Below are 27,148 nucleotides of genomic sequence, written 5' to 3'. Positions count from 1 at the left end.
TGAAAAATTTTGTGAACTCATGTACTGAATACATATATTTGATTTCCATTATGAAGGATATCTGAACAGGTTAATATAATCAAAGAAATCATCTTAAAATTAAAGTCCACATCCACCACACTGGATGACCACTCCCTATCTCCCTAATTTTGGATGACCTCCACTCTTAAAAGCATACTTTTCAATGATCACACACACACATATGCTACTCAAAACACGTTTCCTTTTTTACATGACACTGCTGAGAAAGAAAAGGAACAAAAGTGCAGAAAACGGGACAGGTTTGTAGCGACACAAACACACACGTGTGATATCTCGTTATTTTTTAACCCTGTTTTCAGTGTTTTTGTACAAGGCAAGTACAGCTGAATCTTTGAGGCATATTTTGAGTGTAAAGAGTAATTTGTAGGATTATTGGCAGAAATGATAAATGTGATTCAGGGAAAAATAAACTGATTTAGATGATCTAAACAAGACATTTCTAAACAAATGAATCCAGAGACTCTCAGTCTGTCATTGAAACACACCAGCGCAGATGTATCACTGTGTCCCTCACTAGCATTCGGTCCTGTGCCATAAGTGAACCCTCTAGGGGGCAGTGTTTGCGTATATGGCACATCAACTCTGAACGTGTTTCTCTGTGGTTTTGTCCTCCAGTGCCCACGAAGAAAAAGGAAAAAAAGCAAAGCAAGAAGAAGAAGAAAAGGGGCGGGGATTCATTGGAGGCAAAAGAATCCCTCTCGTTGTTGGCATTTACAATCAAGAAGGAAATAATTACTCGATTTGCAATTAACCGTGAAGAGGACATAAAAGAGGTAAATACAACAGCACACTGATAACGCGTGTTGGGAACGTGATGGTTAGCTAGTTCCTAACCTTCTATCTGCAGAAAGCAGCTAGCATTGCTAATTAGTTAGCCTATGACAAACTTACCGATGTACCATTTCTCTATACTTATTATCGTCAAATTAACGGCTCCCATATTTGTACATGGTAATCCTGGTTGCAGTTTTATTTAATAGTGGTAAATATCCCGTGTCAAATGGGTTTTAAGCCATTGTTAGCAAGCAAAATCCATTGTAGGTAGCCACCGCTGCAAAGCTAGCTTCTCTTGGTTTTTTTAACTTTTCCTCCATATTGGTCTTTCTCCCTGACCCATCCATCATGTTGACAACTGCTCCGCTAAAGAAAATAATGTGTGGCCCCCGCTTTCCACTGCTTTGGTTCCGCTGTGGCGGAGTTAACATCTAGTATCACAATTGGCCTTGATGAATAAGTAACATTTTGCAATTGTAGGACTACAACCTTTAAAAGTACAAGGCAGTAGAACCACAGACGTTCCGGTACTCACCAACCCACTTATATACAAATTAGTCATATATATTTTTGATGTGTGGCCAGAAATGATAAACAAGTATTTATTCAGAGATATTTATAGTTACAAATGTGCCATGTAAGGAAACATTATTGTATGTAAGATAGATAGATGTACTTTATTCATCTCTAACTGGGAAATTTTACACTGGTTTGCAGCAGCACTGGCACTTAACATAGGCAATACAATACAGGCACTCAACATATATGGTTTAAATAGATAAAGATAGAGGAATATATAAGGTATATTCAAAATACAATAAATAGTACAAATCTGAAAACCTAAACCATGTGCAGAGTGTTATCTCTGGCAGAGATGAGGTGTTATACAGTCTTATGGCTGGAGGCAGGAAAGATTTCCTGTAACAGTCCTTAAGACAACACAGCTGTCTGAGCCTTTTGCAGAAGGTGCTGCGTTGTCTGTCCAGTACAGGGAGGAGAGGGTGGTCAGGGATTATCCATGATTGATAAGAGTTTGTTCAGTGTCCTCCTCGTCACCAGTGCTTCAAAAGTGCACAGGAACTATTTTTAAAAAGTGGCTTTTTGGTTTTGACCAGCAATCATGGATGCAGGTGAAGACCAAAACACAGGCACCACCAATGGAAATCCACAGACAAGTGGGAACTCCCGTGCACCCCAGATAGCCCACATGTCTCTTTATGAGAGACAAGCTGTACAGGTGAGTGTTTGTGTTCATACACGTGATGCAAATATATTTTTTTGGTCGTTTTTTTTTTTTTGTCTCTATCATGTTTTGATAATAATGTGTAGATACGTGTCTATGTTAAGGCTCTCCAGGCACTGCAAAGACAGCCTAATGCAGCTCAGTACTTCCAGCAGCTCATGCTACAACAGCAGATAAATAGTGCCCAACTTCACAACTTGGCAGCTGTGCAACAGGTAACCACAAATATATATATAAGAGCCCACAGACAGTGCAATTGTATGATAATTGGGAAAAACACAACCCCCACACCTTTCTGTTCTCTCTTTAAACCAGGCCACCCTTGCTGCTAGTCGCCAGTCCAATACCCCAAGTAACAGCATGTCCCAAGTGCCCACCACTGTAAGTTCTGTTCATATTTTTACACTGTTACTTTAGGGTACTAGTGGATAAAAAATTAATTAAATTGTTTGTTCTACCAAGGTCAACCTAAGCACCACCTCTGCAGGAGGGACAATGACAAGTCCTCGTCCTCATGGCCCAGCCACCTCTGCAACAACCACAGCTCTTAATCAGTCAGTACTGCTGGGGGGTAACTCGGCAGGACAAGGACAGATGTATCTTAGGGTATGTTATAATTTGTTGTAGCAAATTAAATGCATGTGTGTTACAATTGCCTGTATTACAGATTTGCATGATACCACAATCAAGCAGTTCTTCAGATTGAGCAGCTTTCCTTTGTTATCTTAAATCTGTTGTAAGTTTACAAAGACAACACTTCATCAACAATTGATGTAAAAAAAACAAATCTATTTAACTACTCACAAAAATATTTGTGTATCAAGATCTCCAAGGATGACCATCTCTTTTGCTCCTTGCTTAGGTCAACCGCTCTCTTAGAACTCCACTTGCCTCTCAGCTTATCTTCATGCCTGGTGGTACAGCAACAGCTACTGTAGCAACAGTTGCCCAGACACAGCCTCAGCAGCAACAGCAGCAGCAGCAGCAGCAGCAGCATGACATGGCTTCTACCACTGCAAGTGCCCAGTCTGACAGTGATCAGGTTTGCTTCATATGAAATATTAGTTGTTTAAAGTTATAAGATGCGTTTGCTAAGAATAAACAATTTGACTACATTTCAGCTCAAGCTTATTTCGTCATGGCCTTTCTGTATCTTTCAGGTACAGAATTTGGCTCTTCACTGTGCTTCCACTTCCAAAGCAGTTGCTGTCAAATCAGAACTTCCAGACAGAAAAGATGCTGCCAGTTTTCCTCTCAGTCAGCAGCAGCAGCAACAGACTTTCTCCCAGACAGCTCAGCAGCCGCAAGTGCAACCACAACAGCAACAAATGACCAAATCAAACTTTTCTCAGCAGTCTTCCACTAACCCAATAACGGTAAAGACTGGAAACCAGGCTGCCATGACTGTACCTCCTGCTGCTTCTGTAGCACCTTCCTCCTCCTCCTCAGCACTCCCTCTTTCCCAGCTCCTCCTGTCCCCCTCTGCTGCCCCTGTGATCCTTGTCCCCACCTCAAATGTTCCTACATCAACACAGGGCTACCCCATTGGTTCAGTGGCACCAAAAGCTAATGTGAACACTCAGACTCTGATGGTGCAACCCCTGCAACAGACCAGCACTAATGCAGACAAAGGTCCTGTTCCAATCCAACCCAAGACGGCTCAAGGGCAGCGTTTACCTGTGCAACTCCCCCCTCGACACCCACCTCCCATTCTCCCAGCTCCACCTAGTAACAGCCAGGCGATAGGCGGTCACAACCCTCCCCACATCCCTGTCCAGGTTGTGGGTGCCAGGCAGGGCTTAGCAGGAAATGCACAAGCTGTGGCCCTGGCACAGGCACGAAACAGCACAGCCCAGGAAAGTCCTTCTGCTGGGAATGTTGGCCCTGTGTCGAACAACAGTGCTATGGTAAGATCATACATCCATTGGATATATTGTAAGAATAAATATCTTTGACAAGTGCAGGTTGAATGGGTATTTTCTCTACATTCTATCAGACAAAGCCTATTATGGGATCTCTGAAGAGGAAATCTGACTGTGATGCACAAAATGAGATGACAGAAACTTCAGACTCGGCACCCATGAAAGATTCTGCACCTCCATTATCTCCTGCCCCCACAAAGGACTCAGGTAGTTCAAATGATAATTTCTAGATAAAGCACAAATTATTTTTAGCAGCATTTAAAAATGGTCTGTCTTTTTCACCAGCTCCTCCTGTGGAAGCGGCATTTTCAACTCCTCCCACCCTTTCCTTGCCTCTTCCCTTGTCAAGAGGTGGGCATGGGGACAAAGACAGAGCTCCTGTTCCTCAGGCAGTGGTCAAACCTCAAGTCCTCACTCACGTTATTGAGGGCTTTGTGATTCAGGAGGGAGCTGAGCCTTTCCCGGTAAGCTGTGATAGCATCCACTAATTCAAATTGAAATGCCTCACCTCACTCTCAGGTTTGTATTTAAAACAGGTTGCTGGACTCCTCAAAGACAGAGATTTTGCCCTGGTTGGCCGCACAGAGAATGGACCCCCATGTAAGTGGTTTGTTAATAATGATAGCCCTCAACCGTAATGTAGTATGCTATTCTAAATGTGTTGTATACTTTTACTTTTTGTGCACAGTGTTGAAGTGTGAGTACTGTGGAAGCCTTGCTCCAGCCAGCCAATTCAGAGGGTCAAAGAGGTTCTGTACTAATACTTGTGCTAAGAGGTTAGTACCACAAAGTGTTCCATTTCAGCTTTAAACGTAACATTGGGTGTTTTTTTCTATTGTCTTAATGACCTCTAAAGAAAAGGCTGTGGTCCTAAGGGTACGTATACTTAAGATTTTAGAATATATAGGTTTGTATTCAAGCTAAAAGCTGGATTTAAAGACGCAACAGAGCAGAAATGAGAATTTAAGAATCAAATGTTTAAAATGAACTGAGGACAGAGGAACTGGACAAGTGGGGGTGACACCATCAATACAGACTATACTGATTGTGTCTTCCATAATTATATCTCTAGGTATAATGTAAGCTGCAGCCAACACTTCAAAACCAGCAGAGGGAGAAATGCTGCAGGGGTGGCACCTCCTCCAGCACCCACAGAGAGTGCTGCAAGACGTCGGGGGCCCTCTCGCAGGAGCAGTTCAAATATCAGCTGCAATAAAATATCAAGCAAGCATCTACCTGTCAAGGTGAGAGTTGTTGCTGAAAAGTAGGACTGTATTTTTCTGGCTTTTCAGCTTTTGACAAATTTTGATGGAGTGTCTAGTTGTAGCTTGTTTAGTTGCTTAATTGTATTCTGTTTATTGCTGTGATGTATGTAGTGTCACTCAGAGTCCAGTCGCTCAGAGGACGTATCCAGCGATGGTGAAGAAGAGGAGGATGAATCTCCTTCACTGTCCCCAAGTTCTTCACACTCTTGCTCCAGAGCTGACCACAGCGCTCCTCAGTCTGACAGCTCAGCACCTGGAAACCTGCCACTTGAGGGTGCTAACTTTCTCTCTGCAACTCCTGCTCAGTGGAGTGTGGAGGAGGTCTGCAGATTTATCTCCTCCCTTCAAGGTTGGCGGCATTAAATTACAGTTCATTCATCAGAACTGTTTTTGTATGTGAGCGCTCATTGTGTTTCATTTTGCGGTTTGGTCCAGGTTGCGAGGAGCTGGCAGCCCAGTTTTTGTCGCAGGAGATAGATGGGCAGGCCCTGCTGCTTTTGCGAGAGGACCACCTTATCTCCACCATGAATATCAAGCTGGGTCCTGCTCTCAAGATCTGTGCCTCCATTAATAGCTTGCGTGAGTGATGGTGTCATTTCTTCACCATGCTGTGATTGTTTCTTTGTTGCTGACTTCTCACTGGAATCAACACTTGGACTCTTGAAAAGTATGACTGGGACATTCAGATGTTTTTTTACCAAAATAATGATGCTTCATCAGTCATGTAGAGTTACCTTTAAGAACACTGATGGTGCTAAGAGTCATTTATACATACTGCTGTGTGAAGCATATCGAAGCATCCAAAGTGACAAATACTTCTCCTGTTACTGTGAGTAGATGACATTGAAGAACACCAGATACAAAACGTGCGTTTATGATGTTGAAAGGCCAAAACGCCCAGTGATGAAAAGCTACACTACTGACCATGTGTACTGTGTCCACTAGTCACAGAATTCTACCCAGGCCAGCAACGAAGTGCATACAGTATTTAGAACACTCTTAACACCCTGTGGCACAAAAGGCAGGTTTTCACATCTCTTGGAGATGGGAAATCTGCGTTTAGCATTGCTTTGGTCTTTTGGCTACAACAGTTTCTGTTGGGTACTGAAAAGGTGCGTTGCCTTCCTCAGCATTCAAATGGTGCTTAACCTTAAGTGGTATGATTTGAAGTGAAGTCAACAACATATATATTTTCAGTTTTTTAGTAGTGTGCTGGTTTTCTTTTAACTCAGGCTCCAATCATAGATAATGACACTCAAAAGGCCTGGCATTTTTAATTAGTTCATGTAACCAGTTATAAAAGCTTAGTTTTATATCTTTTCCCCTTTTTATACTACAATCAGAATTATTTTTTCATGGATACTATATAGTGTTAGTAGCTTTAATCAACCTAACTACCTGAAAATAGGTATTACTCATGTCTGCTCTTTAGGGCTGCTGTACAGCTCTCTGTACATGTATGCAGTACAAATAAACAGTACCTGTTACTGGACCAGTGTATGCTTTAATTCCTCCCAGTATAAAAAAAGAAAAGCCCCCCTCAGCCTTGTACAGATGTTTTTATTTGCATTTGAGTTACTCTAAACAATTAGAGCTCAATTCCTCTCAAAGATATACAGAATATACATGTAATAGTGCTACCGGTAATTACATTGATATGTCCTTACATTCTACCCGATACAGCATAAAAAAATACACAAACATGTGGAATATGTATTACATCTCTCAGCATACATTGGCTTCATACAAGATCTGTGACCCATCATATGATGACAGTATTGATCAAAGGCGAGGATCCAGCAGCTGTTCATAGTTCAGGTTTACACATATAAATCTATTGCTATAAAATTAAAGGTAGGATTAGGTATTAGTTACAGACACAAGAATGACTGTGATGTAAGTTAAGGCTTCCCCAAGTGAAACTGGTAAGAAAGAGAATACTAGTGAATTCAATTCCCATAGTGTTCCTACACATAGAGGAAGACATTCTGCATGAAAGTCTGTTGTGTAAAAGTGCAACATTGGGGTTTTTGACCTCTTCATTCACTGGCACTAATCAGAAAACAGTGTAGCTGTTGGTCTCTCCGTATCCTGCCTCCTGCAGGTACTGTTCAATGTTTACTGTCCCAGACCCCTTGAGGACTTTGTCAGAGGCACTCTTCTCTCCTGCAGCGAGCTTTCGGCTCACCTCAGCCAAAGACGGTCGATCTTGATCCTTCCATTGGCAGCAGCCTTTAATGATGGTATATCTGAGGATAGGTAGGACAGATTTTCTTAGAAAGTGGGGGAATGCTGTAGTTAAATTTATGTGAGCATGCAGTGGACACTTACAGTGTGTTGGAGCAGTTGGCAGGTTTTTTCAGACTTTTTCCACGCTGATGAAACTGCAGAAGCTCATTAACTGAAATTTCTGCAAACGGAGCTTCACCTGCAGAGAAAAGAGAGTCGTTAGTTTATAACATGAGAAGCTAAGAGTGGGTAAAATACAACATCTGTGTCTACATATGAAACCTGAAATACAGCATCAGCTCAGTAGTTACACTCACCCAAAGTTGCCATTTCATACAATAGGATTCCAAATGACCAGCTGGAGAGGGACACAGACGCATACAGTTACTATCCTCCATTCAAGAAATGGCCTTAATGATAAACTACCAGAATGTGCACAGCAGAGTATGCTGCACCTGCACTAATGCAGTATAGAAAATGAGCTCACATGTCGCTGCTCTGACTGGCAGGCTTCCTGGCTAACAGCTCGGGTGCCTGCCATTTCTTCATGCTGGGATCATCTTTCTGAGTGGCTCCTTGGTTCTTCCTTGTGTAGACTCCATGCAGGCCCCAAAGCTTGGCTGTGAACTCTTTACTGATCAGTACACTGTGGGCACGGATGTTTCCATGGAGAAGATCTTTGCTGTGAAGGAACTCCTGATAGAGAGAACAGGACAAAGGTTTCAGACTGAAACTGAAACGTGTCTGTTAAGTAAATGTGCAAAAGATTTTCCAGAACCAATTGGTATGGGCCCGGGCATAGGCTTTTGAATTGCCAGCTTCAGTGAGTGTGTGATTTGATGGGACACATGTCAGAGTCCTACTGATTTGATAGTCATAAGCGTTCTCTACAAAAGGTCACGACATACTGTAGTTATTACTAACCAAAGCAGAGGCCACCTGTTTGGCCATGGTAAATATTCGTCTTTCAGTCATCTCACATGGAGGATCCACATGTTCCTGCAACAATGAATACACATGCTTCTTTAGATTACCATTATGATAGAAACACATTTTCTTTGTTTGAATGCCTGACGCTGCATAGAAAGTCACTGTAACTGAGTTATACCCCTGTGAGCCTCCTACCTGTCTGCATTGCCACACGTAGCTGAGCAGGTCTCTGTTTTCCAGCTCCTCCACCACTGTGACCAGAGGAGCTCGAAGTGACACCACGCCTAGAAGCTCAGGCAGGAATGGATGTGGTCCAAGCTGGGCCAGGAAGGATGCAAAACCCAAGAAGTTGTGTCTTTCTGTGGCGTCAGCTGAGTCTGAGGTGGTGGGAGAGCCAAAGAGATGAGTGAAAAAGAAAGAAGTGCAACAGCCACAAACAAAATTTCATTACATTCTTACCATTTAGCACCCTCAAGACCACATTCCTGTTTTCCATACGAGCTCTGTAGAGGGACACGGTGGAGTCTGAGCGCAGAGAGAAAGCCACAGGGAGAGGACTGACCAGGTTGAAGGACTCAGGCAGCCTTTGGCGGGGCAGCTCTCTTGGCTGGACAATGGGGGTGAAAACAGGCTTGAAGGCATCTAGTGTGGGGCTGGGTGGGAAAGGGGGTGTGTCCACAGATGTGGAGAAAGTTTTGGAGTAGTTAGTGTGTGCGGGATGGAAGGTGGAGTAGGAACTGGGCACATCCAAGGCAATGCTTTCATGCTCCAGGACATTGATACCAGGTGGAGCTGTGGACAGAGAGATTAAAATGATTACCATCAAGGGCTCTCATATAGAAGTGTTTACTTAGAAATCAGTTACAGGCAGGCAAAATGGGAACAAAGATGGGGAAGGTCTCGTTTTTTAAAGGTCATAAAAACATAGTAAATAAAATATTTTACAGACACACTTTTATACACTATCATTTAAAGAGAAAATTGTGCATTTACAGGGCAGAGAAAAACAGGAGAGTGCTTATAATATGGAAAACGTATTTGGGATCTGTTCCAGTCTTACCATCAATTCCATGCAGCACTCTCCTGGAGGTCGTCTTTGAGGCACTTGAACGGATCCGGTCGACTTTCTCTGGACAGTAGCGCAGCAGCAAAATGAAGACCAGAGTGATCAGGAAGCTGGCCAGCAGGAAGATGGGCACAATGATCACCTCCTGTTCATAGACACGGATCTCTGCCCCCAGGAACACACACGAGGAAACAACAGTCTTTAGAATCACTCAGCAAGTCTGCCCATACTGTGTCTATATTAATGTGCTGGTAGGTTTGTTTGTTTTTCTCTGTCTCTGCCTGTCAGCAATGGCTTGTGAATACCAGACAGACCAGAAGTTGCTTATATGCTGATTAAACTTACCACAGATAGTGTCTCCATGCTTGCAGTGAAAGTCAGCGTCTGATAACGAAGACATCCTGTCAAATGTACAAAGACAAAAACATTTTGTTTAGTTATTGCTGAAAAAAAAAACAGCGGATCACATTATTTGAAACAACAGATAAAGAGACGATGGTAGACCTGAAACCCATTTTGTCTCTTAATAGTAACATGACTCTCTTAAAGGTAATCAGTATGAGAAGACGCCTGTTAAAAATGTGTAACTGAGACCAGGCACTTTAGGTGTTGTGTCACTGTCTGTGAGCCATGTTTGAATGTTTTTTCCAGCTACAGAGGAATAAAGAATAAAAACATGTTACTGCATCATTTTTGTTTATTTCATCTTCTGTAAGTCTGTAACCGATCCATTCTTATGACAGCTGTGAAGCTACAGGATAAAGCAGCACCACACAGGGAAACTCTTTAACCACATGACCATCCTGTTGACGTCAGATACGAGTTTTCTGAACCTGTTTATCTGCATTTTTTGACACATTAAAGCTAGTGTTGCTCTACACACCCAAAGGGCAAACATGAATGGTAAAACAACACCGGCGCACCGAGAAAGACTGAAAAACAGCATAAGGTAAAAATCATTAAAAACATGCAACCAGAGTGAAGCACATGTTTGATCAAAGTTTTCATCAAAACAGAAATCAGCTGGCTCTGCCTCACACACATACGGCACCATAAACAAACTGCAATGCATTCAAAGAGAGATTTGGTGTAGAAACACTTACCTCACTCCTTTCTAGTGACTGGTGATTTATATTAAAGGATAGATGCTATTATTGCAGGCCCATGTTTCCCTCCTTCACACACATCCTCCCTGCTGAATGTAGAGTCCAGGTTCTGCTGTGCCGTTCAGCTCCTCATTGTGTTGTTTTTCTCAGATGATTTGTCAGGCTCAGGGGATCAGTGTTTATCTACCTTCCACCTCTGTTTTCTTAACTCCACCCCCCTTCACCTGCAGCACATCCCTTCTTCTTATTTAAACCTCTTCCTTCTTCCTCCTTTCTGTCTCTTCACAGATTAGATTATGCTTCACACAGACATCAGATGTGAGCCCTACACACTCTTTGACTTTGCTCTACTGCATTCTGTAATTTGCTTTTCCTAGAAGCTGATGTATGTCAGGTACTTGTAGCCCTGCCTTCTTCCTCTTTGTGTGGGGAAACTGGTCCCACCGCTCCTTCATTTTTCAGTCTTTGTTGTGCGGGTTCTTTGCCCTGGAACTCGTACGACAAGCTGTGCTATCTCTGGAGCAGTTAGTCAGCAATAATAAGCTGCACCTCCTTCCATGTGGGAGAACAAACTAATATATACACAACGTAAATGATTAAACCAGTGAAAAAGCCCTATAACATAATTTAACTGCCGTCTACAATCAACACAAGCCGCATCATTTTACTGTCTTTAAAACGGTACCATTTTCATACATAACTTACTAGAAGATGCCAAAAACTAATAATAATTAAAAAATACAACTCAGCTTTATTCTCAAAATGGGCAAACATCAGCAAAATGTATGACTGGCCACACTATTCACAATATTAATTTATCCAAAATAAACCATTATCATACATAATTCCTTTGAGATAATTTACAGTTAATCAACACAATAAAATGAGTACTAATTAGCATAATGAAAACATGAACAATAATCTGCCATTTCTACATCCTCTGGGCCTGTTGTGACATTGAACAATTATTTCATTACAACTCAACCATCTATTAACTATTTCCACATTGTGTTTAGTGTTAGAAGGGCTGCAGTGGACCTAGCACACACTGGGAAGGAAACGTTTTACACCCTGGAACACAAACCTAACAAAAGCCACTTTGTCAAGATCTTGTAGTTGCGAGGTGATAAAAAAAGATATTTTCACATGTGTTATGACAGAAAATATTTTTCAACACTGGCACAAAGTTCATCTGTAAGTACTTTAAAAAAAGCAAAGATCAGATTTCAAAACTGAGCTGCTATAATATCTGTCTGGACACATAGGCACATAGTTTACAATTTTATGTACCATAATTGTATGGTACATTATTCACACTACTAGTTAAGTAAAAGTAAAGTACTTCTTAGGTTCAGAAGGCACTGACTATACATTTTTAGTGTATTTTTTTATTGTGGAGACTTGAAGGCAGTTTTCTTCTCACAGCTTTGCAGCTTGTTTGTCAGGTTTAGGACCAATCCACTTCTCTCCTGGAACAGAGAACAAAAGTAGAGTCTCAGTGCTGACCATCATTGTTGAGAATCACGTCATTTAACTACTGCAAACTACTGTTTGTTTAACAGGCTTCTTACGAACATCTTCTGTCTTACCAATGCAGTGGGCCATCAGCTCAAATCTGTCGGACCCAAAAAACATCTCTGGCTTTCCATTAATGTGACACACCAGCATGGGGAATCCAAATGCCTGGGAAAGGGTTAGAGGACAGATTTAGTTTAACACTGTAATGTCTTTTCACTTACTATTGATGTTATTGATCAAGAACAACTAACCCCATAGTTAAGTGCATCCTCTGTTGTGCTCCTAAGCTTGTCTTTTATGTCCTTTGTGGTGCAGAGCTTCAGCACTTCCTTAATCTCACTGTCAGACAATCCTGCTTTCATTGCAGCCTGCAAAATAAATAAATGCATATTTAAAAATAAAACTGTGTAAAAAATTCCTTTTGAAATGCATCCAGGTTGTGTGTATGTTTGTACCTCGGAGAGCGATGCAGGTTGAGTGATATCTTTATCTTCACTCCAGATCCTTCTCCACAGCTCACGGGACACCTTCTCCACCTGCTCGTCTCCACCCACCTCCCTCTCTTGCACAGCTACAACAAACCTCATTGCAGCCAAGGTGCCTGGGAAAAGAGACTAAGCCTGACATTCTCCATCATAATCAATAAACAAGTGCTACAACTGTCCTGAACAAAGACAACAAAGATGGACTTCATATATCAATGTTATAGTATAGAATAGTGTCACAGAAGCAAAAATATGTTTAGGTACAGGCTAGCTGACAGGATGTTAGCTCTTCACACCTGACTGTTTACCTGTCTGCAACCACAGCCGTGTTCTGACCACAAAAGGATACCAGAAAGTACCACAGTCATATTGAAATTACTATATAGGGATTACCAAAAATATTAATCCAATGACATGTTAATGCATTAACTTTACTTGTATGTACCTTTTTGGAACATGGCCTCAAAGGGGTCAGATGGTGGCTGCAAAGGAACATCAAAGTACTCTGATAAGCGGTGAAGATCCTTGGTCATGTACATAAATTTGTTTGGAACCAGTCCAGGAGGCTTGTTTCCTGCCATGAAAGACAAACATTATATGAAATATGATAATCAACAGCCCGTGTCCAAGCGGATATGATTATGCAGCATGTCCTGCAACAGTTCAAATATCAGACACCTGGTCTAATATTGACTGACCTGCTCCTTGCATGATGCCTGCTAGATATGCAGGGCGCAGTTTGAGCTCTATGTTCCACACTTTTCTGTATCGACACATGACCTGTGAAGACAAATGAATGTAAAGTTTAAAAATAAAAACTACTACTCTGCACCTCAAGCAGACATCAAGAAAAAGCACAGACCTCAAAGCCAAGCCAGGAGTAAGGAGACACCACATCATAAAACAACTCGATCACTTTCTTGGAGGTCATCCCGAGGACTGCAGAGACTTTTGTTGCAGTGACACCTAATGTGTTTGTGAAGCAGGAGGCTTCAGTGCCCTGTGTGTCAAAGTTCACTGACGCAGACCTAATCAATATGCAGTTTAAAAATATAGCTGAAACGTATCGACAGAAGATACTGCTACTTTTAACAAACACAGTAATCAGTATTTAGCGGAATTAGCATCAATCGCCGTTTGATCAGCTAGACCTGTCAGTGAGCTTGAAGCTAGTCACTTTTAGCTAGAGCTACAAGCAGCATGGACAAGCTCAGTAAAATGTCTGACCGTCGGTGTGTGAACAGCGACAAGAAACCACTACAGCTACAACTCAGTGACCGTCGGCCATCTTTGTTTTCTTCTTCTACGCTGCATTCGTCTTCTACTTCCTGTATTGCAAGACGGTGGGTGACTTATCGCCACCTGCTGGACAGGAGTGTGTAGTTCCCCCCCCTCCCCAAACAAATCGTCTCACTAAAAACGTGTAGTACTTCCTCCAGCAGGGGTCGCGTTTTTTATCCATCAATTGTATGTTGTCATACAAAGCAGAAACATCAATGGCAAATCAATGTACTCCTCCACCGGTGAGAACAAGAATCTAGCACAGAGCTGATGTAGGCACACTTAATTGATGTTTACACACTTAATTGATTGTTTGGCCAGTATATTCACACCTTCATTCATGCCTATATGGACAAATGAAAGAAAACACCCAGACATCATTACTACACGTCTTAAATGAAGCACAATGTCTCACTGAACTTTTACTGTTTTGGTATTAGTCAAAATATACATACTTAAGGAAGGGTTTCATAATTACAGATCATGTTTTATTGGTATCAATAAACTCATTTTTAATCATAATTCTTAATTCATAATTTTATCTAAACTTATCACAGACATATGAAACTCATACTCATTTCTTGTAAAACTTTTTACTCAAATACAATTTAAATATTCATATTTATCTAGAATACCACCTCCATGACAGTAAAATAGTATTTTCAGATAAAACTATTTACTTAAACATTCTATTTACATATATGCCGTTCACCTGGATAATAAAGCTGTAACCATCTAATATTTGTGTTATAATCTTCAGTTTATCATGTCCTTTTATGTCTCTTCCTGAGGACTTGCTTGATCTTTGAGTTCAGTTGCCCCCAAACTGTCAGCAGGTGAGGGTCCTGGAGACTTCTCACTAAAAAGACAGAACATTATTTGTGTTACTTCCTCACCACGTAAAGACTTTTTTCAGCTGTTTGACTGAGTCTCACCATTCTCCATCTTTCTCTGCCTGTAAAAGAAGAAAAAATATAATTAAATATTAAAAAAATTATTTATTCACTTAAACATCTATTCCACTCTGTAGTTTTACCTTTGGTTTTTGTGATGTGCTGCCAACAATCTTCCGGGGTACTCCGAGAGTCTCAAAAGAATGGCTCCGAACTCGAATGGCTCTCTATGAGCAGAGAAATAAACTGAAGTTAAACCAGTAAAGTGAAAAATGATATGGACGCTTTCTCACCAACATTTACCTTAAAGTTTTCAATAAAACCACCGCTTCCTTCAGATGCCCCCCGCCCACTGTCAGATGTAGACACAGCAGCCAGTGATGGATCTCCCATCATGCACTGAGAACGGGAGAGGAGTTCAGCCTGCAAGCTCTCTAGGAGTGAAGAGCGAGTGCGGAGCTTCATGAGAGAATCAGAGGGACAAGACCATTCACAGGGGAGAGGGTGAAGTTAGAGAATCAGCCTGTTCACATAAGGAGAACATCAGAGTGCCTCTCTGTACCTCCAGTCTGCTGAACTGCTCGGCCTTATAGCAGGAAATCTCTGCATTGATGAGTTTGGTCAGGAGGAATTCTCTCAGCTGGGAACGCTGAAGGATAGAATTAAAACAAACTTAACTGTAATACCTTGAGCAAGGCGGCAAGTAGTGCAGGTATGTTTAACTTCAACTTTGTTGACTCAGACAACAACAAAACAATAAATTAACCCTGTCTCACATCAGTGAAGATGGGAGGATCTGGGAGGACTGGACCAAAAGGAGGAACATCCTCTCTGGCTGTGACCGACACCTGTGAAGAAGAGAGAAACTTAGAGCTGACTTTGTCTGGAGATGGCATCAGATCTACACATGGCTACCTGCCATGGTGAGATATTGCTTGTTGACTGTTAGCACCAGCAGGGGTTAGCTTGCTGTGCAAACCACAAAGTGGAGACCAGCAAGTAAATAACATGAATTATGATAAATCAGGGTAAAATATGGGTATGAATACTGGCCTGGTACGCCGCTCCACCTGCCTCCCCTTCCCTCTGAATCCTCCTCACCACCAGGAAGCAGTGCAGGAAGTGGGACTTAATAACATCAGACAGAAACGGAGTTTGGCCATCCTGGTAGACCAAAGCTACAATGTCATTACCAATGTGTCTTTTCCTTTGTAACTACAAGGGGGGAGGAGAAGGAGAAACATCAATGTCAGGTGAATCAGCAGTGCAGGACTGGCTGAGGATCAAGCAGTAAACTGACCTGCTGTGGGTCACCCTCTGTGTATGGCAGTTTGGTTGCGACATGGAACATGATCTGTCTCCCATGAAAGGAAGTGAAGACGGCCTCACTTCCTGTCTGGCCGTGACACACATCCAGGCCTCCTCTGAAGCTGAGAAGAGGGGAGTGAGGAGCAGAAGTCATGTGATTTTTCACATTTCTTTAGTCATCTCTGGACAGTGTTACCCTGTGAATCCTTGCAGCTGAACTGTATTTCCCAAAACAGACAGGAACTCTTTAAATTCTTCACTTTCCTCGTTGTTACTCAGTATGTCCTCTTCAGTGAACTGAACGGAGAGACACATGGCATCTGAGAAGGACTGGTTATAATATGGCGCCATCATTCTGTCAGTGTTGTTACCTGCCCGTCTTTTTGGTACAATACACCAAACTTGAAATTAGGAGACACTCTGTGCTCATCAAAAGTGCCTATAAGTTCTGGAGCCTGAGAGAAACAGGAAAGAGGGTTACAAGAAAAGTGCAGATGTAATAATGAAATAAATGGCTGCTTCAGTTTCAGGGTGCTGTTATTGAGCATACTGGCTCCCTATCAGCCTGCAGAGCTGAGCGTCAGTGGTAACTCTGTTCATATTCCTGCTGCGGTGACTTTCGTGTTTTATTTAGAGCATTACCTTGAGGTAGCTGACCACATCAAACTTTGAGACAGCCACTCTGTCACAGAGCATCTAGGAAAAAAAAATCACAAGCACATCTTACTCAGCCAGTGTGTGAAATAAATATTTCTTTGTTTACCCTAAAGGACCAGTGTGTTTGCCACAAACACTGCAATTCCCTGCATAATACATACATTTTCCTTTTATTTACTCGTGACATTTTATCTTGTCTGGTGATATTTCTGTGCTTTATTGTAAGAGAGCATTTTATTTTTTTCTCTTAAGTATTTTACCGTTGAATGAGTAGAGCGATACCTTTGCTAGTTCAACTGCAGACGGGATGTTGGGGAAAAGAGTTACAGAGAAAACTCCGTGCAGAGAGCACTCCTTCATCCTGCGAGATATATATGCAAATATATATTATCCACTCTTCAGTCAGAAAAACCCATCTATACATCTGTAACAACTGACTTGACCATCTTCACAAATGAGCATATACACAGGCTGATTAAAAAGTTTGTGGCCTATAAGGTACAAGGATTTCAACACATGCATTTTCAGTGCAGTTCCCTTACATACTTAGTTCAGTGGTTGTGAGTCCACAGTTTGCCTCTGTGTAGATGTCAGCATCTTGGACCTCCAGACAATGATCAATATCAACAATCACATCATTATCCTTACTGTAACAATTAATGGCAACCACTGAGCCCCCTCTTCATTTTGGAGACAAGGTAGTAGTCTGAGGGGGCCAAACCAGTTCAGCTGAATGAAAGCCAGAGTCAGACCACACTCAAAAACAGAAATACTACAAGACTTTCACTCAAAGTGAGGACCTGCATGTTTTAACCAGAGCTGTATAACTCTCCAATCGGTCAATCATCCCATGTATATGCAGAAGGAATCACATATTTTTGAAGGACAAAGCCCAAAACTGTGTGAATGTTTTGTCTGGATATATAAAGATAATAACGCTCTTAACCTCAGTATCACCCGTAGCTTGTTCTCCTCCTCCTCCAAACATACAGAGAGAACCAATGGTCCCAGAGATGGATCCACTGCTGTGAATGAGTGATGATACTGAGGGAAAAAAGTGATCATAAATAAGCACAAGTACAAGATGGACAACAAGACTTTAGATAAAGTCTACTTACTCGTGAGCGGAAGAACTCATGGTAAATTTTGGCCTCACCATCTCTCTCCATGATGTCGTAGCTCTCTGGATCGAGGCCATAGTGGGAGGAAGTGGGACTCACATCGACAAGCCTCTCCAGAGGAGGGTCTATCCAGTATCCCCCCAGTTTGGATGGGAGGATGAGTGGTAGGTCTCCACCTATGGTCAAAAGCTGAGACTAAAAAAGACACAAATGAGCACCTGATGATTGCTTGGCGAAACATGTATTATGTCAATTCAGAAAAGGTCAGTGTCAACACACTAGACTCTGACACACACACACGGCTGCTGTGTGTGGAGCAGGCGCTGTGTTTTTTTACGATGCAGGAGACTAACCTTCAGAGGCAGGGGGAATTCACACCGCTGCTCATCGATCCTGCTGCCCTAATCGACAAGAGCATTGATGGTAACAAAACGTTTGCTGTTCAGACACACACACACACGCGGCACATGACCAATAAATCATGCTGTAACCCACCTGCAGCTTCTCAATGATTTCAAACAGCTCTGTGTCCTGAGCCGTCAGACAGAAATGTTGCAGTGCAGAGAAAGGGAAGGAGAAACACAGGGGAAGAAGAGGAACATAATGGCTTCAGGCACAAATGGACACGTCTCACAAATGCAGGACAATGTTGTAGAAAATACATGAATCAAAGGAGAATGGTGAACATTGTGGTATCACCCTCTGGCTGCTGCTGGAAGAAATGAAGGGCTTGCTCTCACTGGCAGGAGAGTCCAGGATATCCAGCAAGTTGTCCTCTGTGGAGTCAGGTCTGCAGCAACAGGTTCATTCATGCACAGCAACACAGCACAGTCTGTCACTCCTCTCTCAGTTCTTACAATAAAGCACCGTTTGAGCAAAAAGACACATAAAGCCTCACCTCGTCTCATCACCACACGTGAATCTGTCCACACTGTAAACAAGGAAGTGAGAGCGACTTAGAGCTGACTGTTCTTAAACAGACTTACATCCCAAAATAGTTCATCTAACTGACTTTTTGTGGTGAACGTCAGTCCTAATTTTAAGACGTATTAACTCACCTGCCATATGCCCCAAAAGTGAAACTTCTCTTTCTGGAGAAGGACAAGTCATTCCTCTTTTCTCTCTCCATGGCTTTGGTATCACTGTGTATGTTTGTAAATGCCAGTTTGGTACCAATCAGTCAGAGCTGGCTAAGGTTGAATTAATTCACTCTATCATTCTGAGAGTCACTCCTCCTCCTCCTCCTCCTCCTCTTCCTCTCTGCCCCCTGCCTCTCACTCATTTAAAGCTTCCCTTTCCTCCCTCTGTCCTGCTGTCAGCCAGACAGGCTGCATTAACCTGCTCATACTCACACAGGTGCAGTCGCTGCCAACGAACCAAGAAATGGACACCCTCAGGCTGCTACATGCCATCGATCCCAAATAAACACTTGTGGAGGTCTCACACTCTGACTGAGCTTGAAGATAGACTTGTAAATAAATAAAGAAACGAGTGAGACATTTTCTGCTGGACCTGTTACCCTTTGAGTCGGTAAGAATCATCAATTATTGACAGCACACACAGTGAGGGTGAGGAGGTAGACAGCAGGGGAGGGTGAAGGAGAGAGAGAGAGAGCGAGCGAGAGAGCGAGAGAGAGAGAGAGAGGTGGAAAGGGAAGTAAGAAAGGGAAACTGAAGGACAGTGGGAGAGAGAGAGAGAGAGAGAGAGAGAGAGAGAGGTGTGCATGATGGCCAAATTGCATTATTACTGGCACACATAAATAATGTTTGTATTCTCAATAAGTAAGGCTGGCCCATTAAACTGTGAAAGTGAGAGTTAGCCTCCAGTCCTAATCCTATGTTTATTTTACAATAATTGTTTACGACGAATCATAACATCACTATAACGTTTTATTTTAAATCCCACTTAGTGTCTGTCTTATTGGGTCCATCCTCTTTTAAATGGCTTACTATTGGCGAGATGTTTTTGTCCGTTTTCAAAGCGTCCTTATCAATTGGCCACTTATTTAGAGAAAACAGATTCAAATTCAAATTCCTCTACTATCCTTTAGAAGGGGGAATATTAAAACAGATGATTGGCTACCCAAACTGCTACTCAAAATTCTTTCCACTCTAATTGGTCAGAACTGGCAACCGCGATACCGTAGCCCCGCCCCTCATTGCCAGAGTGGGTACCCCGCGGAAGTTGGTTTGTGGAGCAGAACCGAGATGTTGTTAATTTGCGTGAAATAGCGTCAAACACGAAGACATAAAAGTGTATTTCCCCGAACGGTTGGGTGTTCTGTTGCAGGAAAAGAAGGACGGTAAGTGGCGAGTTTGGAATGAAGCGCATACCAGGAATGATATTGTAGGAAAAAGTCGTAGTTAGCTAGTTAGCCAGCTAGCATCTCTAATTAGCCACCAGGTTAGCGTTAACTGTCAAAATAATGTGTTGTATTATTACTCAAGTTAGTATGATAACATGCTGCTAACATGATCGAATCAGTAATTTTCCTGGTAACATTCTCAGCGTGTTATCGCTTTGTGTTGCTTACACCTGCATTGCTCGGCTAGCGTCGATGCTGATTTTGTATCGCTCAATCATGTACTGTACCTTAACTTTATTCGTGTGTCATGTTGTTTGTTAGTTATAGGCCGTCATAGTTTAATGTAGCGCCAAGGGAATAGTAGTTGATGTATCCTCATAGTGACATGTCGAGTTGAGCGAGAATAGGAAAAAGTAAACAGTGACATGATGCTGACTGGTCGCAGCATGGACAGACTTGCAGGAACGCACCACAGATCCCATGTTTTTGTTAAGGAAGTTCATTTGTGTTCTTACCTATTCTGTTTACAGCTTGCTGGTGCAAAATGTTTGAGTGTGGCATGCTGGAGAGGGACAGGCAGACTCTTCGGAGACGCTCTGTTACTCTGTGCAAAGAGTTGGTTGTGGATGAGCTGTTCATTCAGGCGCTGCAGGCTGACGACATCCTAACTGAAGGGATGGCAGAGAGCATCATGGTATGTGCACACAGACACAAACAACCTAATCAACAGTCAATAACCAATCAACAGACTGTTGCCTGCTTAATTTGCCATCAGCAACTGTGGTAAATGTTATGGTCAAGTTTTGGCCCATGGGTTAAATTTGTGTTTCACAGTTTCCAGAACCTCTAGTGCTAGTTCCCAATCAGAGTAAACATTTTGATGTGCTTTTAAAATTCGCCAATAAATGTGTTTTAAGTGAAGCAAAATCACTACATCAGAAATGAAAAGGTTGCTGACCTCCTTTCAGATATTTGAGAATACCACCAAAATTGCACTTGCTCTTTTAACAAGTGTTTTAACAAGGATAATCTTTTTCCTTCTTTTACTCAAATGGCCATCACTAGTGGCCTTCTGTTTTTTCTTCATGGTGTGTCATGAATGTTTTGCAGAAAAACTTCATCAGTTCTGTTCTTTTTCTCTAGGTAGAGCAGACATCTCAGAAACGTAGCTGGCGTTTGTTACAACTCTTACCAAAGCGAGGACCCAGAGCCTTTAGCAGCTTCTGCTCTGCTCTCCAGGAAACTCAGCAGCAGCACCTGTGTGATCTGCTCGCACAGTCAGTAGAGAAAAATGGCAGAGGGATGCATGCAGATGTGAGTGTGTAATTTGCTAAGGATCACCACACAATACACACATCAGATTATTACTAGATTTAGTGCAGTTCTTAGACTGTTTTCTGCTCACAGAGTGTTCAGCCTGAGGAAGAGCCAGAGGGAAAGGCAGGGCAACTGGTCATGGAAAGAACAGCGAAGAAAAGACAGGTGAGCAAAGCACATATAACTCCTCAACACATGATTACTGCAGGCATTGTCAGTGTTGATATTTGTATTTTTTTTCATGATGAAGACTGGCTAAAAACAAATCATAAACCAAGCTTTTAAGGGGCTTTCATGGTCACCAGATGTACTTAAGCTGCAGTAATGTGGTCTTCAGTTGATAGAGAGGTGAGCAGTCCCACATCCTGCCCAGTACAAGCCTCAGACAGCTTTAGGAGCTCAGAGTCAGAGAGTCTGTCTCAGTCAAGGAGAACCACAGGAACAGGGAGAGACTGAGGACAAAGACCACAGGAAAAAAGGAGCCAATTGATGTGAGACTCACAAAATGTATCTCATATTATATATTCAGATGGCCACCTGAGGTAGTCACACAGCAGAGATGTCATATTACCATAACAATAAACAGCTGCCGCTACAGAGAGCAAAAACGGTTCCTACCTGATGTGGCAACTGTTTTTTTAATGATGTGCATAATTTTTTAATTTCAGGGGTTTGTGAACTCTTCCCTGCCACTTCCAACTCAGGAGGAATTTGCTGCCAAGAGGGCAAGAACACATGGTTAGTTATTACATTGGATCCTAAGTGCATTCAGGTTAAAGTAGAGTCCATAATGTCTGTTGCTGTTGTCAGTATTTGTTTCCCTGGAGACACTGGGTTAACTCTGTTAACTTTTTCATTTTAAGGCACATAATTTAACAAAACATCGTTAAATTGTTGTTATATATTGTTGTCAGCAACCTATTGTGATCACTTATGTAACTTTATCTCAGAGAGAACTGTAGGACTGTAGTTGTGTGAATGTGTAGCTACTGTCTGAAACCTGCAGGAACCACACCCCTAGAATGACTCATCCACAGCTCTGTTGTACAAAGTTTGTTACAGTTTGTTTTGTCACACTACTGTTAGCAGCAGTGTTAAACAAACAGAGATTTTTGAATAAAGCAGATTACCCCAGTGTCTGAATGTTTGTCTGTTTTGATGTCTGTTGCAGATTCTATGGAGTTTAGTCTTGATGCAGACAGTCCCATCAATGCTCCCGTTCTACCATGCACCCTCGACTTTTACCACTCTCACTGCCAGCAGGTAGATTATACTTATGCTTTGTACTCAATGAGAAATTGTCACCCTTCATGTCTTTTTTGTTCCTCATGCTGTCTTGTCCTGCTACAGTCTTACAAAATGAATTCATCCCCTCGTGGCCTTGCCTTGGTGATCAGCAATGTGACGTTTGACTCTTGTGCCACCACTGAACTTGACCCTAGGAAGGGGGGTGAGGTGGATGATGAGGTCCTCAGGAAGGTCTTTACAGAGCTCGACTACCTTGTTACTGTCTACAGAGACCTCACTGCTCAGGTAAGATACACACGCAAGCTTTGAAATGTGAACCATTCCTCTTGTTTATTTGATAAGAAGCAGGTTAATTATAAACCTGAGCTGCATTCTGACCTAAAATGATTTTGAGGAAAGTAACTTGGTTTTGTTTAGTTCAGTACAATGTGCCTGTATATGATAGACTGATGTATAAAGGTTTCCTTCCTGGAAAGTTTGTTTGTTCCAGTCCCACTCCTCCTGAGTGGGAGATTGGAAATACTATCACAGAGCAAACACTTTACTTTTAACTAATTTAACTCTGTGTAGACTGACTTGATGAAGCGGTCTTGGAAAAACAGAATAGAGGGGAGATTTTGACTTTTCTTACAGTTTATGCTGACTACACTCTGTGTATATTGTTTGTGTAGGATATGAAGACATGCATTGAGAATTTCAGCAGACAGTCAGACCACCAGTCAGTGGACAGCTGTGTGGTGTGTCTGCTGTCTCACGGAGTGGAGGGAGCTGTATATGGAAAAGATGGCCAACTTCTGCAGGTGACTCTCTTCAGTAGTGTTGTAGATTTCTAATGTATGTCATTCAAGGGTAAAGCTGCAAATAATTACTTCAGACATTTAATGGGTAGCTTGTGTCTCTAATTTCAGCTTGACTGGGTGTTTGAGGCCTTTGACAATGCGCACTGTCCACTGCTACAAAACAAACCCAAGATGTTTTTTATTCAGGCCTGCAGAGGAGGTAAGTCTGTCTGAGACATGACAAAAACATGTTTGTGGGGCCACACAAATTCAAGTTTGTGTTTGAGTACCAGTATTGGATATATTTTAGTTCATTATTACATTATAATACTGCTTAATTGCTATTAAGCAGTATTATAATGTAATTAATGGCACTTGTCCATTAATTGAATGGACAAGTGCCAGCCTTTCTCTCCACATGCCCAGATGTTGTCTGCTGTCACTGTTCTGACCAATGGGACAGTCACAGTAGGTGGAAGGTCGACACTCCACCATAGTTACACAGTTCCAGATGTTGTGGATGGTATTATATTTTCTTCTTCTTTGGAAGACAAATCCCAATGCACATGCTGTACTCTATAAACATGAAATCAAGTTGTACTACTCTCAGCAAATTGTTCTGTCTCTGATGGAGGCTGTGGCCTGATCTCACACCTGATGATGTTCATGATGGATCCACAGACCCCTCAGGAGCAAACCTAATTACTTCACACACTCCCTCGCTCCACCACAGAGCCCACCACAGGTGTGCTGCAAAAGGCCATTAGATGTGTTTAGCCTCTGCATCTACAAATGGCTTTAGTAGAAACCCATCATTATTCAGGATAACCAAGGCTGATGCAAAAATACTAATGATGGTTTCATCTTCACAGATAATTGAGTTCAGTTTAAGTTTAAGGTCTCCTTCGTCCAAGCAGTTTTAAGATCACGTCTAAATTTGCGGTCAAAGCAGTATTAACAGAGCAGGTGCTCAGCACTGTCTGTGTCTACACATAAGTACTCATAACCCAATCATTGTAAGGTACATTAAAAATGCAGAAAAATACTCCTGAAGCATAAAGCATGTGTTGTTTTTACCTGTGCATAGAGCAAGTGAAACGTGAGCTGTAATCTGTAAGCAGTTGTATCAATTAAAGTACCGTAGTTCTATCAGATGTTGTGTGGGACAGATTGCTGAGAAATGGGGCTTAAGGGCCTTCTGTGTAGCAACACTTGAGTAGGCAATACCTAGACAAGGCTGTGACAAGACCACAACTAAACATTTAACTTCACACAATGTAAAAATATCTGTCAGTTAACTACTAAACTGTTAACTTAAAAACATTTTTTCTTCCAGACGAGATGGACTGTGGAGTGGAGCAGATAGATGGGCCAGTGAGGACCTGCTCACCGAGCTGTGAACAGCGTGACGCTGGGAGAGAAGGACAGGCCGATGCAGCTTCCAGATCAAGAGGGGACATGGGGAGGCCGAGGATTAAACTCCCCCAGCGGTCAGACATGATCTGTGGCTTTGCATCCCTTAAAGGTCAGAGAATTAGTAAGTTTCTCCAATTTGGTGTTCTGAGGTAAATTTTGGCTTGATTTATGCTTCTGCATCAAATCTATGCCATAGCCTGATGCTATATGCTAAAAGTTGGGTGTGTAAACTACAGTGGCAATTTCTAGGGATGTGCAACTATGCATACCACTATGAGGATATGTTTCCACTGCTAAAAAATATGTAGTTTTTTTGTCCACAGGTGTGTTTAGAAATTGTTAATTAACATCTACAGTACAGGTTGTTAATGTTTTGAAGTGATATCTCACAGCTCTACCTGACACCTTGCATCTGTCTCACTGTGTCTCATGATGATGTACTAAACTTGTATCGTTTAATCTCTTCCTCCTCAAGGCACAGCCGCCATGCGAAATACCAAGAGAGGATCCTGGTTTATTCAAGAACTTAACAAAGCACTGCGCCTCCATTCCAGAGACACACACCTAGCAGACATTCTGGTGCAGGTGAACACGTGGCTAATGTTTTTGTACAGTGCAGTGACAGTTTATGTTGGTAACTTCTTCACTGAAGTCTTTCTGTGTTGTTTTCCTATTGTTTTTTCTATTTTTAGGTCAACTCTCGTATCAAAGAGAGGGAGGGTTATGCCCCAGGCACGGCACACCACCGTTGCAAAGAGATGTCGGAGTTCACCAGCTCATTGTGCAAAGACCTCTACCTTTTCCCCAAGTACCAGCCCCAGTATTGATAAGGAAATAATGCAACCTCAGATGAACACACACAGATCATTCCTGCACCAATTACTGCCACACTCGCATTCCCACTGTTACTTCCAAACAGGATTTATTCCCTCAAACCTCAGACGTGAATGCATGCGTACACTCACACAAATCTTGGAAAGGAAAAAGAAGCAAGCTTATGTTAATCTACATGTACTCGGAAATGGGCAATGTATTAGCATACAATGTACTCATGTATCAGTGTGTCTGTGACTATGCCAGTTAGGGGGTTTAGATGTTAATCCTTTCCAGTTAAACTGCACAGCTACTTAGAGGCTTCACAAGTCTCTGTCTTTTTAAAAATGTATTTTGTACACAGATCTATTTTTGTGGCTTTATTTTATATGGAATTGTTTTTATAAGGATTTTTAAGCCCATTCTTTTATTTGTACATAATATTACAATTTTATTGTTTTTAGTAAAGTGACAGACAGGGGGCAGCGCAGCAGGGACAGATGCATTTCATGACCTCTCCTTCATCAACATTATTGATATCTCATAATATTTAATGACAGCTATGACTTTAGTCACTGACAGCTATATTTATGACAAGGTTTGAAACTATTCTTTTTGCCTTATGAAGAAAGAAAAACATCTTCAGGGCAGCTCCAAAATTTCTTTTCTTTACGTTGTTGATGTTCAGAAGGTGCAGTATTTAAACCTGACATTTTATGACAGCACCTAATTATATTCAGTAAAGCCTTCCTGTCCCTGTTCAGGTGGTGGGCTGGAATGTGGTGCTACTTGTGAATCACTCTCCGTCAGTATGACTTTTTTGCTAGCTCTTCACTCCTAGTGTTTCTTCCTGTGTGGGAGCTACATATACTTACTCTCCTGATACTGTAGCTGATACAGTAATGAATGAAATACATCTTCCATATATAAATATGCAGTTTTTTTACAGCAGCCTGTGCCTTGAGGTTGATCAGAGTAGTGCTTTGGCTCCCCTCCACACCAAGAAATGTATTTCTGAAGGTCAGCGTCAGCATTGACGGTGCCCAGAAAAGCCCTGACCAGACATAGTGTGTTCAGTTACAACAGTGTTGTAGTGAAAACGTGATCGAAACAGTATTGATTGTAAACCAAGATGGGGCTGTGCAAGAGGTGGTCAGGGTAGAGTCAGAGCAGGTTTGCTTCTGTTATGGTTTTACATAATTTAAAAGAGAAAAACATTTTCTGCTAGATGGAAAGTTTGGAAGTTTGATATTTGCTGCCAGGCTCTGATGAGGTACTGTTTGTGTGGGGGGGTGGGTAGGTGGGAGATATTTTATTTCTGTCAGCACCAATGGCTGCCAAATGCTGTATACAATAAACAGGCCATCTGTTGTAACATGATTAATTGAAGTTCTTTTTTATTTTCTTTAAAGTGACATTTTCACATGTGT

At 42.0% G+C, this 27,148-nt stretch overlaps 5 protein-coding genes across 8 annotated transcripts; 2 read left to right on the top strand and 3 right to left on the bottom strand.

Annotated features, from left to right (window-relative positions):
* The first annotated feature begins 690 nt into the window (after positions 1 to 690).
* Positions 691 to 6,738, top strand: phc1 (polyhomeotic homolog 1). The gene is made up of 14 exons (XM_028424406.1): positions 691 to 815; positions 1,932 to 2,053; positions 2,164 to 2,274; positions 2,375 to 2,440; positions 2,522 to 2,665; positions 2,922 to 3,101; positions 3,220 to 3,966; positions 4,056 to 4,188; positions 4,267 to 4,445; positions 4,518 to 4,581; positions 4,670 to 4,757; positions 5,054 to 5,225; positions 5,358 to 5,595; positions 5,682 to 6,738. The coding sequence occupies exons 2-14, from the start codon at positions 1,937 to 1,939 to the stop codon at positions 5,831 to 5,833; spliced, it is 2,391 nt and encodes a 796-aa protein (XP_028280207.1). The 5' UTR covers positions 691 to 815; positions 1,932 to 1,936; the 3' UTR covers positions 5,834 to 6,738.
* An 84-nt stretch (positions 6,739 to 6,822) lies between these two features.
* On the bottom strand, positions 6,823 to 10,929 carry styk1b (serine/threonine/tyrosine kinase 1b). Its single transcript, XM_028424462.1, has 10 exons — positions 10,575 to 10,929; positions 9,817 to 9,872; positions 9,466 to 9,636; positions 8,865 to 9,197; positions 8,601 to 8,782; positions 8,400 to 8,474; positions 7,963 to 8,171; positions 7,793 to 7,833; positions 7,578 to 7,674; positions 6,823 to 7,495 (listed from the first exon to the last, which is right to left on the bottom strand). The coding sequence occupies exons 2-10, from the start codon at positions 9,869 to 9,871 to the stop codon at positions 7,303 to 7,305; spliced, it is 1,356 nt and encodes a 451-aa protein (XP_028280263.1). The 5' UTR covers position 9,872; positions 10,575 to 10,929; the 3' UTR covers positions 6,823 to 7,302.
* A 373-nt stretch (positions 10,930 to 11,302) lies between these two features.
* Positions 11,303 to 13,873, bottom strand: LOC114447945 (glutathione S-transferase kappa 1-like). Its single transcript, XM_028424505.1, has 7 exons — positions 13,443 to 13,873; positions 13,279 to 13,360; positions 13,026 to 13,154; positions 12,551 to 12,696; positions 12,347 to 12,463; positions 12,167 to 12,260; positions 11,303 to 12,046 (listed from the first exon to the last, which is right to left on the bottom strand). Exons 1-7 carry the CDS (start codon positions 13,509 to 13,511, stop codon positions 11,997 to 11,999), a joined length of 687 nt encoding a protein of 228 aa, XP_028280306.1. The 5' UTR covers positions 13,512 to 13,873; the 3' UTR covers positions 11,303 to 11,996.
* Positions 13,874 to 14,504: 631 nt separating this feature from the next.
* Positions 14,505 to 19,274, bottom strand: rap1gapl (RAP1 GTPase activating protein-like). Its single transcript, XM_028424441.1, has 20 exons — positions 19,193 to 19,274; positions 18,899 to 18,982; positions 18,739 to 18,771; positions 18,540 to 18,630; positions 18,336 to 18,371; positions 18,194 to 18,241; positions 17,838 to 18,035; positions 17,666 to 17,763; positions 17,002 to 17,080; positions 16,705 to 16,758; positions 16,434 to 16,517; positions 16,259 to 16,359; positions 16,055 to 16,184; positions 15,808 to 15,969; positions 15,531 to 15,602; positions 15,317 to 15,403; positions 15,058 to 15,213; positions 14,898 to 14,981; positions 14,797 to 14,816; positions 14,505 to 14,720 (listed from the first exon to the last, which is right to left on the bottom strand). Exons 2-20 carry the CDS (start codon positions 18,967 to 18,969, stop codon positions 14,636 to 14,638), a joined length of 1,689 nt encoding a protein of 562 aa, XP_028280242.1. The 5' UTR covers positions 18,970 to 18,982; positions 19,193 to 19,274; the 3' UTR covers positions 14,505 to 14,635.
* Positions 19,275 to 20,009: 735 nt separating this feature from the next.
* Positions 20,010 to 27,075, top strand: casp2 (caspase 2, apoptosis-related cysteine peptidase). 4 transcript variants are annotated; one of them, XM_028424457.1, is made up of 12 exons: positions 20,010 to 20,142; positions 20,676 to 20,839; positions 21,289 to 21,459; positions 21,553 to 21,627; positions 22,131 to 22,200; positions 22,634 to 22,725; positions 22,813 to 22,995; positions 23,382 to 23,510; positions 23,619 to 23,709; positions 24,826 to 25,014; positions 25,381 to 25,490; positions 25,598 to 27,075. In XM_028424457.1, exons 2-12 carry the CDS (start codon positions 20,690 to 20,692, stop codon positions 25,730 to 25,732), a joined length of 1,395 nt encoding a protein of 464 aa, XP_028280258.1. In that variant the 5' UTR covers positions 20,010 to 20,142; positions 20,676 to 20,689; the 3' UTR covers positions 25,733 to 27,075. The 4 variants fall into 4 exon arrangements, with proteins under 4 accessions (XP_028280258.1, XP_028280257.1, XP_028280260.1 ...); XM_028424456.1 differs by having other exon boundaries at positions 24,826 to 25,026; XM_028424459.1 differs by lacking the exon at positions 21,553 to 21,627.
* The last annotated feature ends 73 nt before the right edge of the window (positions 27,076 to 27,148 follow it).

This window comes from Parambassis ranga, chromosome 16, assembly GCF_900634625.1.
Source record: "Parambassis ranga chromosome 16, fParRan2.1, whole genome shotgun sequence".
NCBI lineage: Eukaryota > Metazoa > Chordata > Actinopteri > Ambassidae > Parambassis > Parambassis ranga.
Note: the sequence above shows the minus strand (reverse complement) of the source record. Positions and strands in the feature narration are given on the sequence as shown.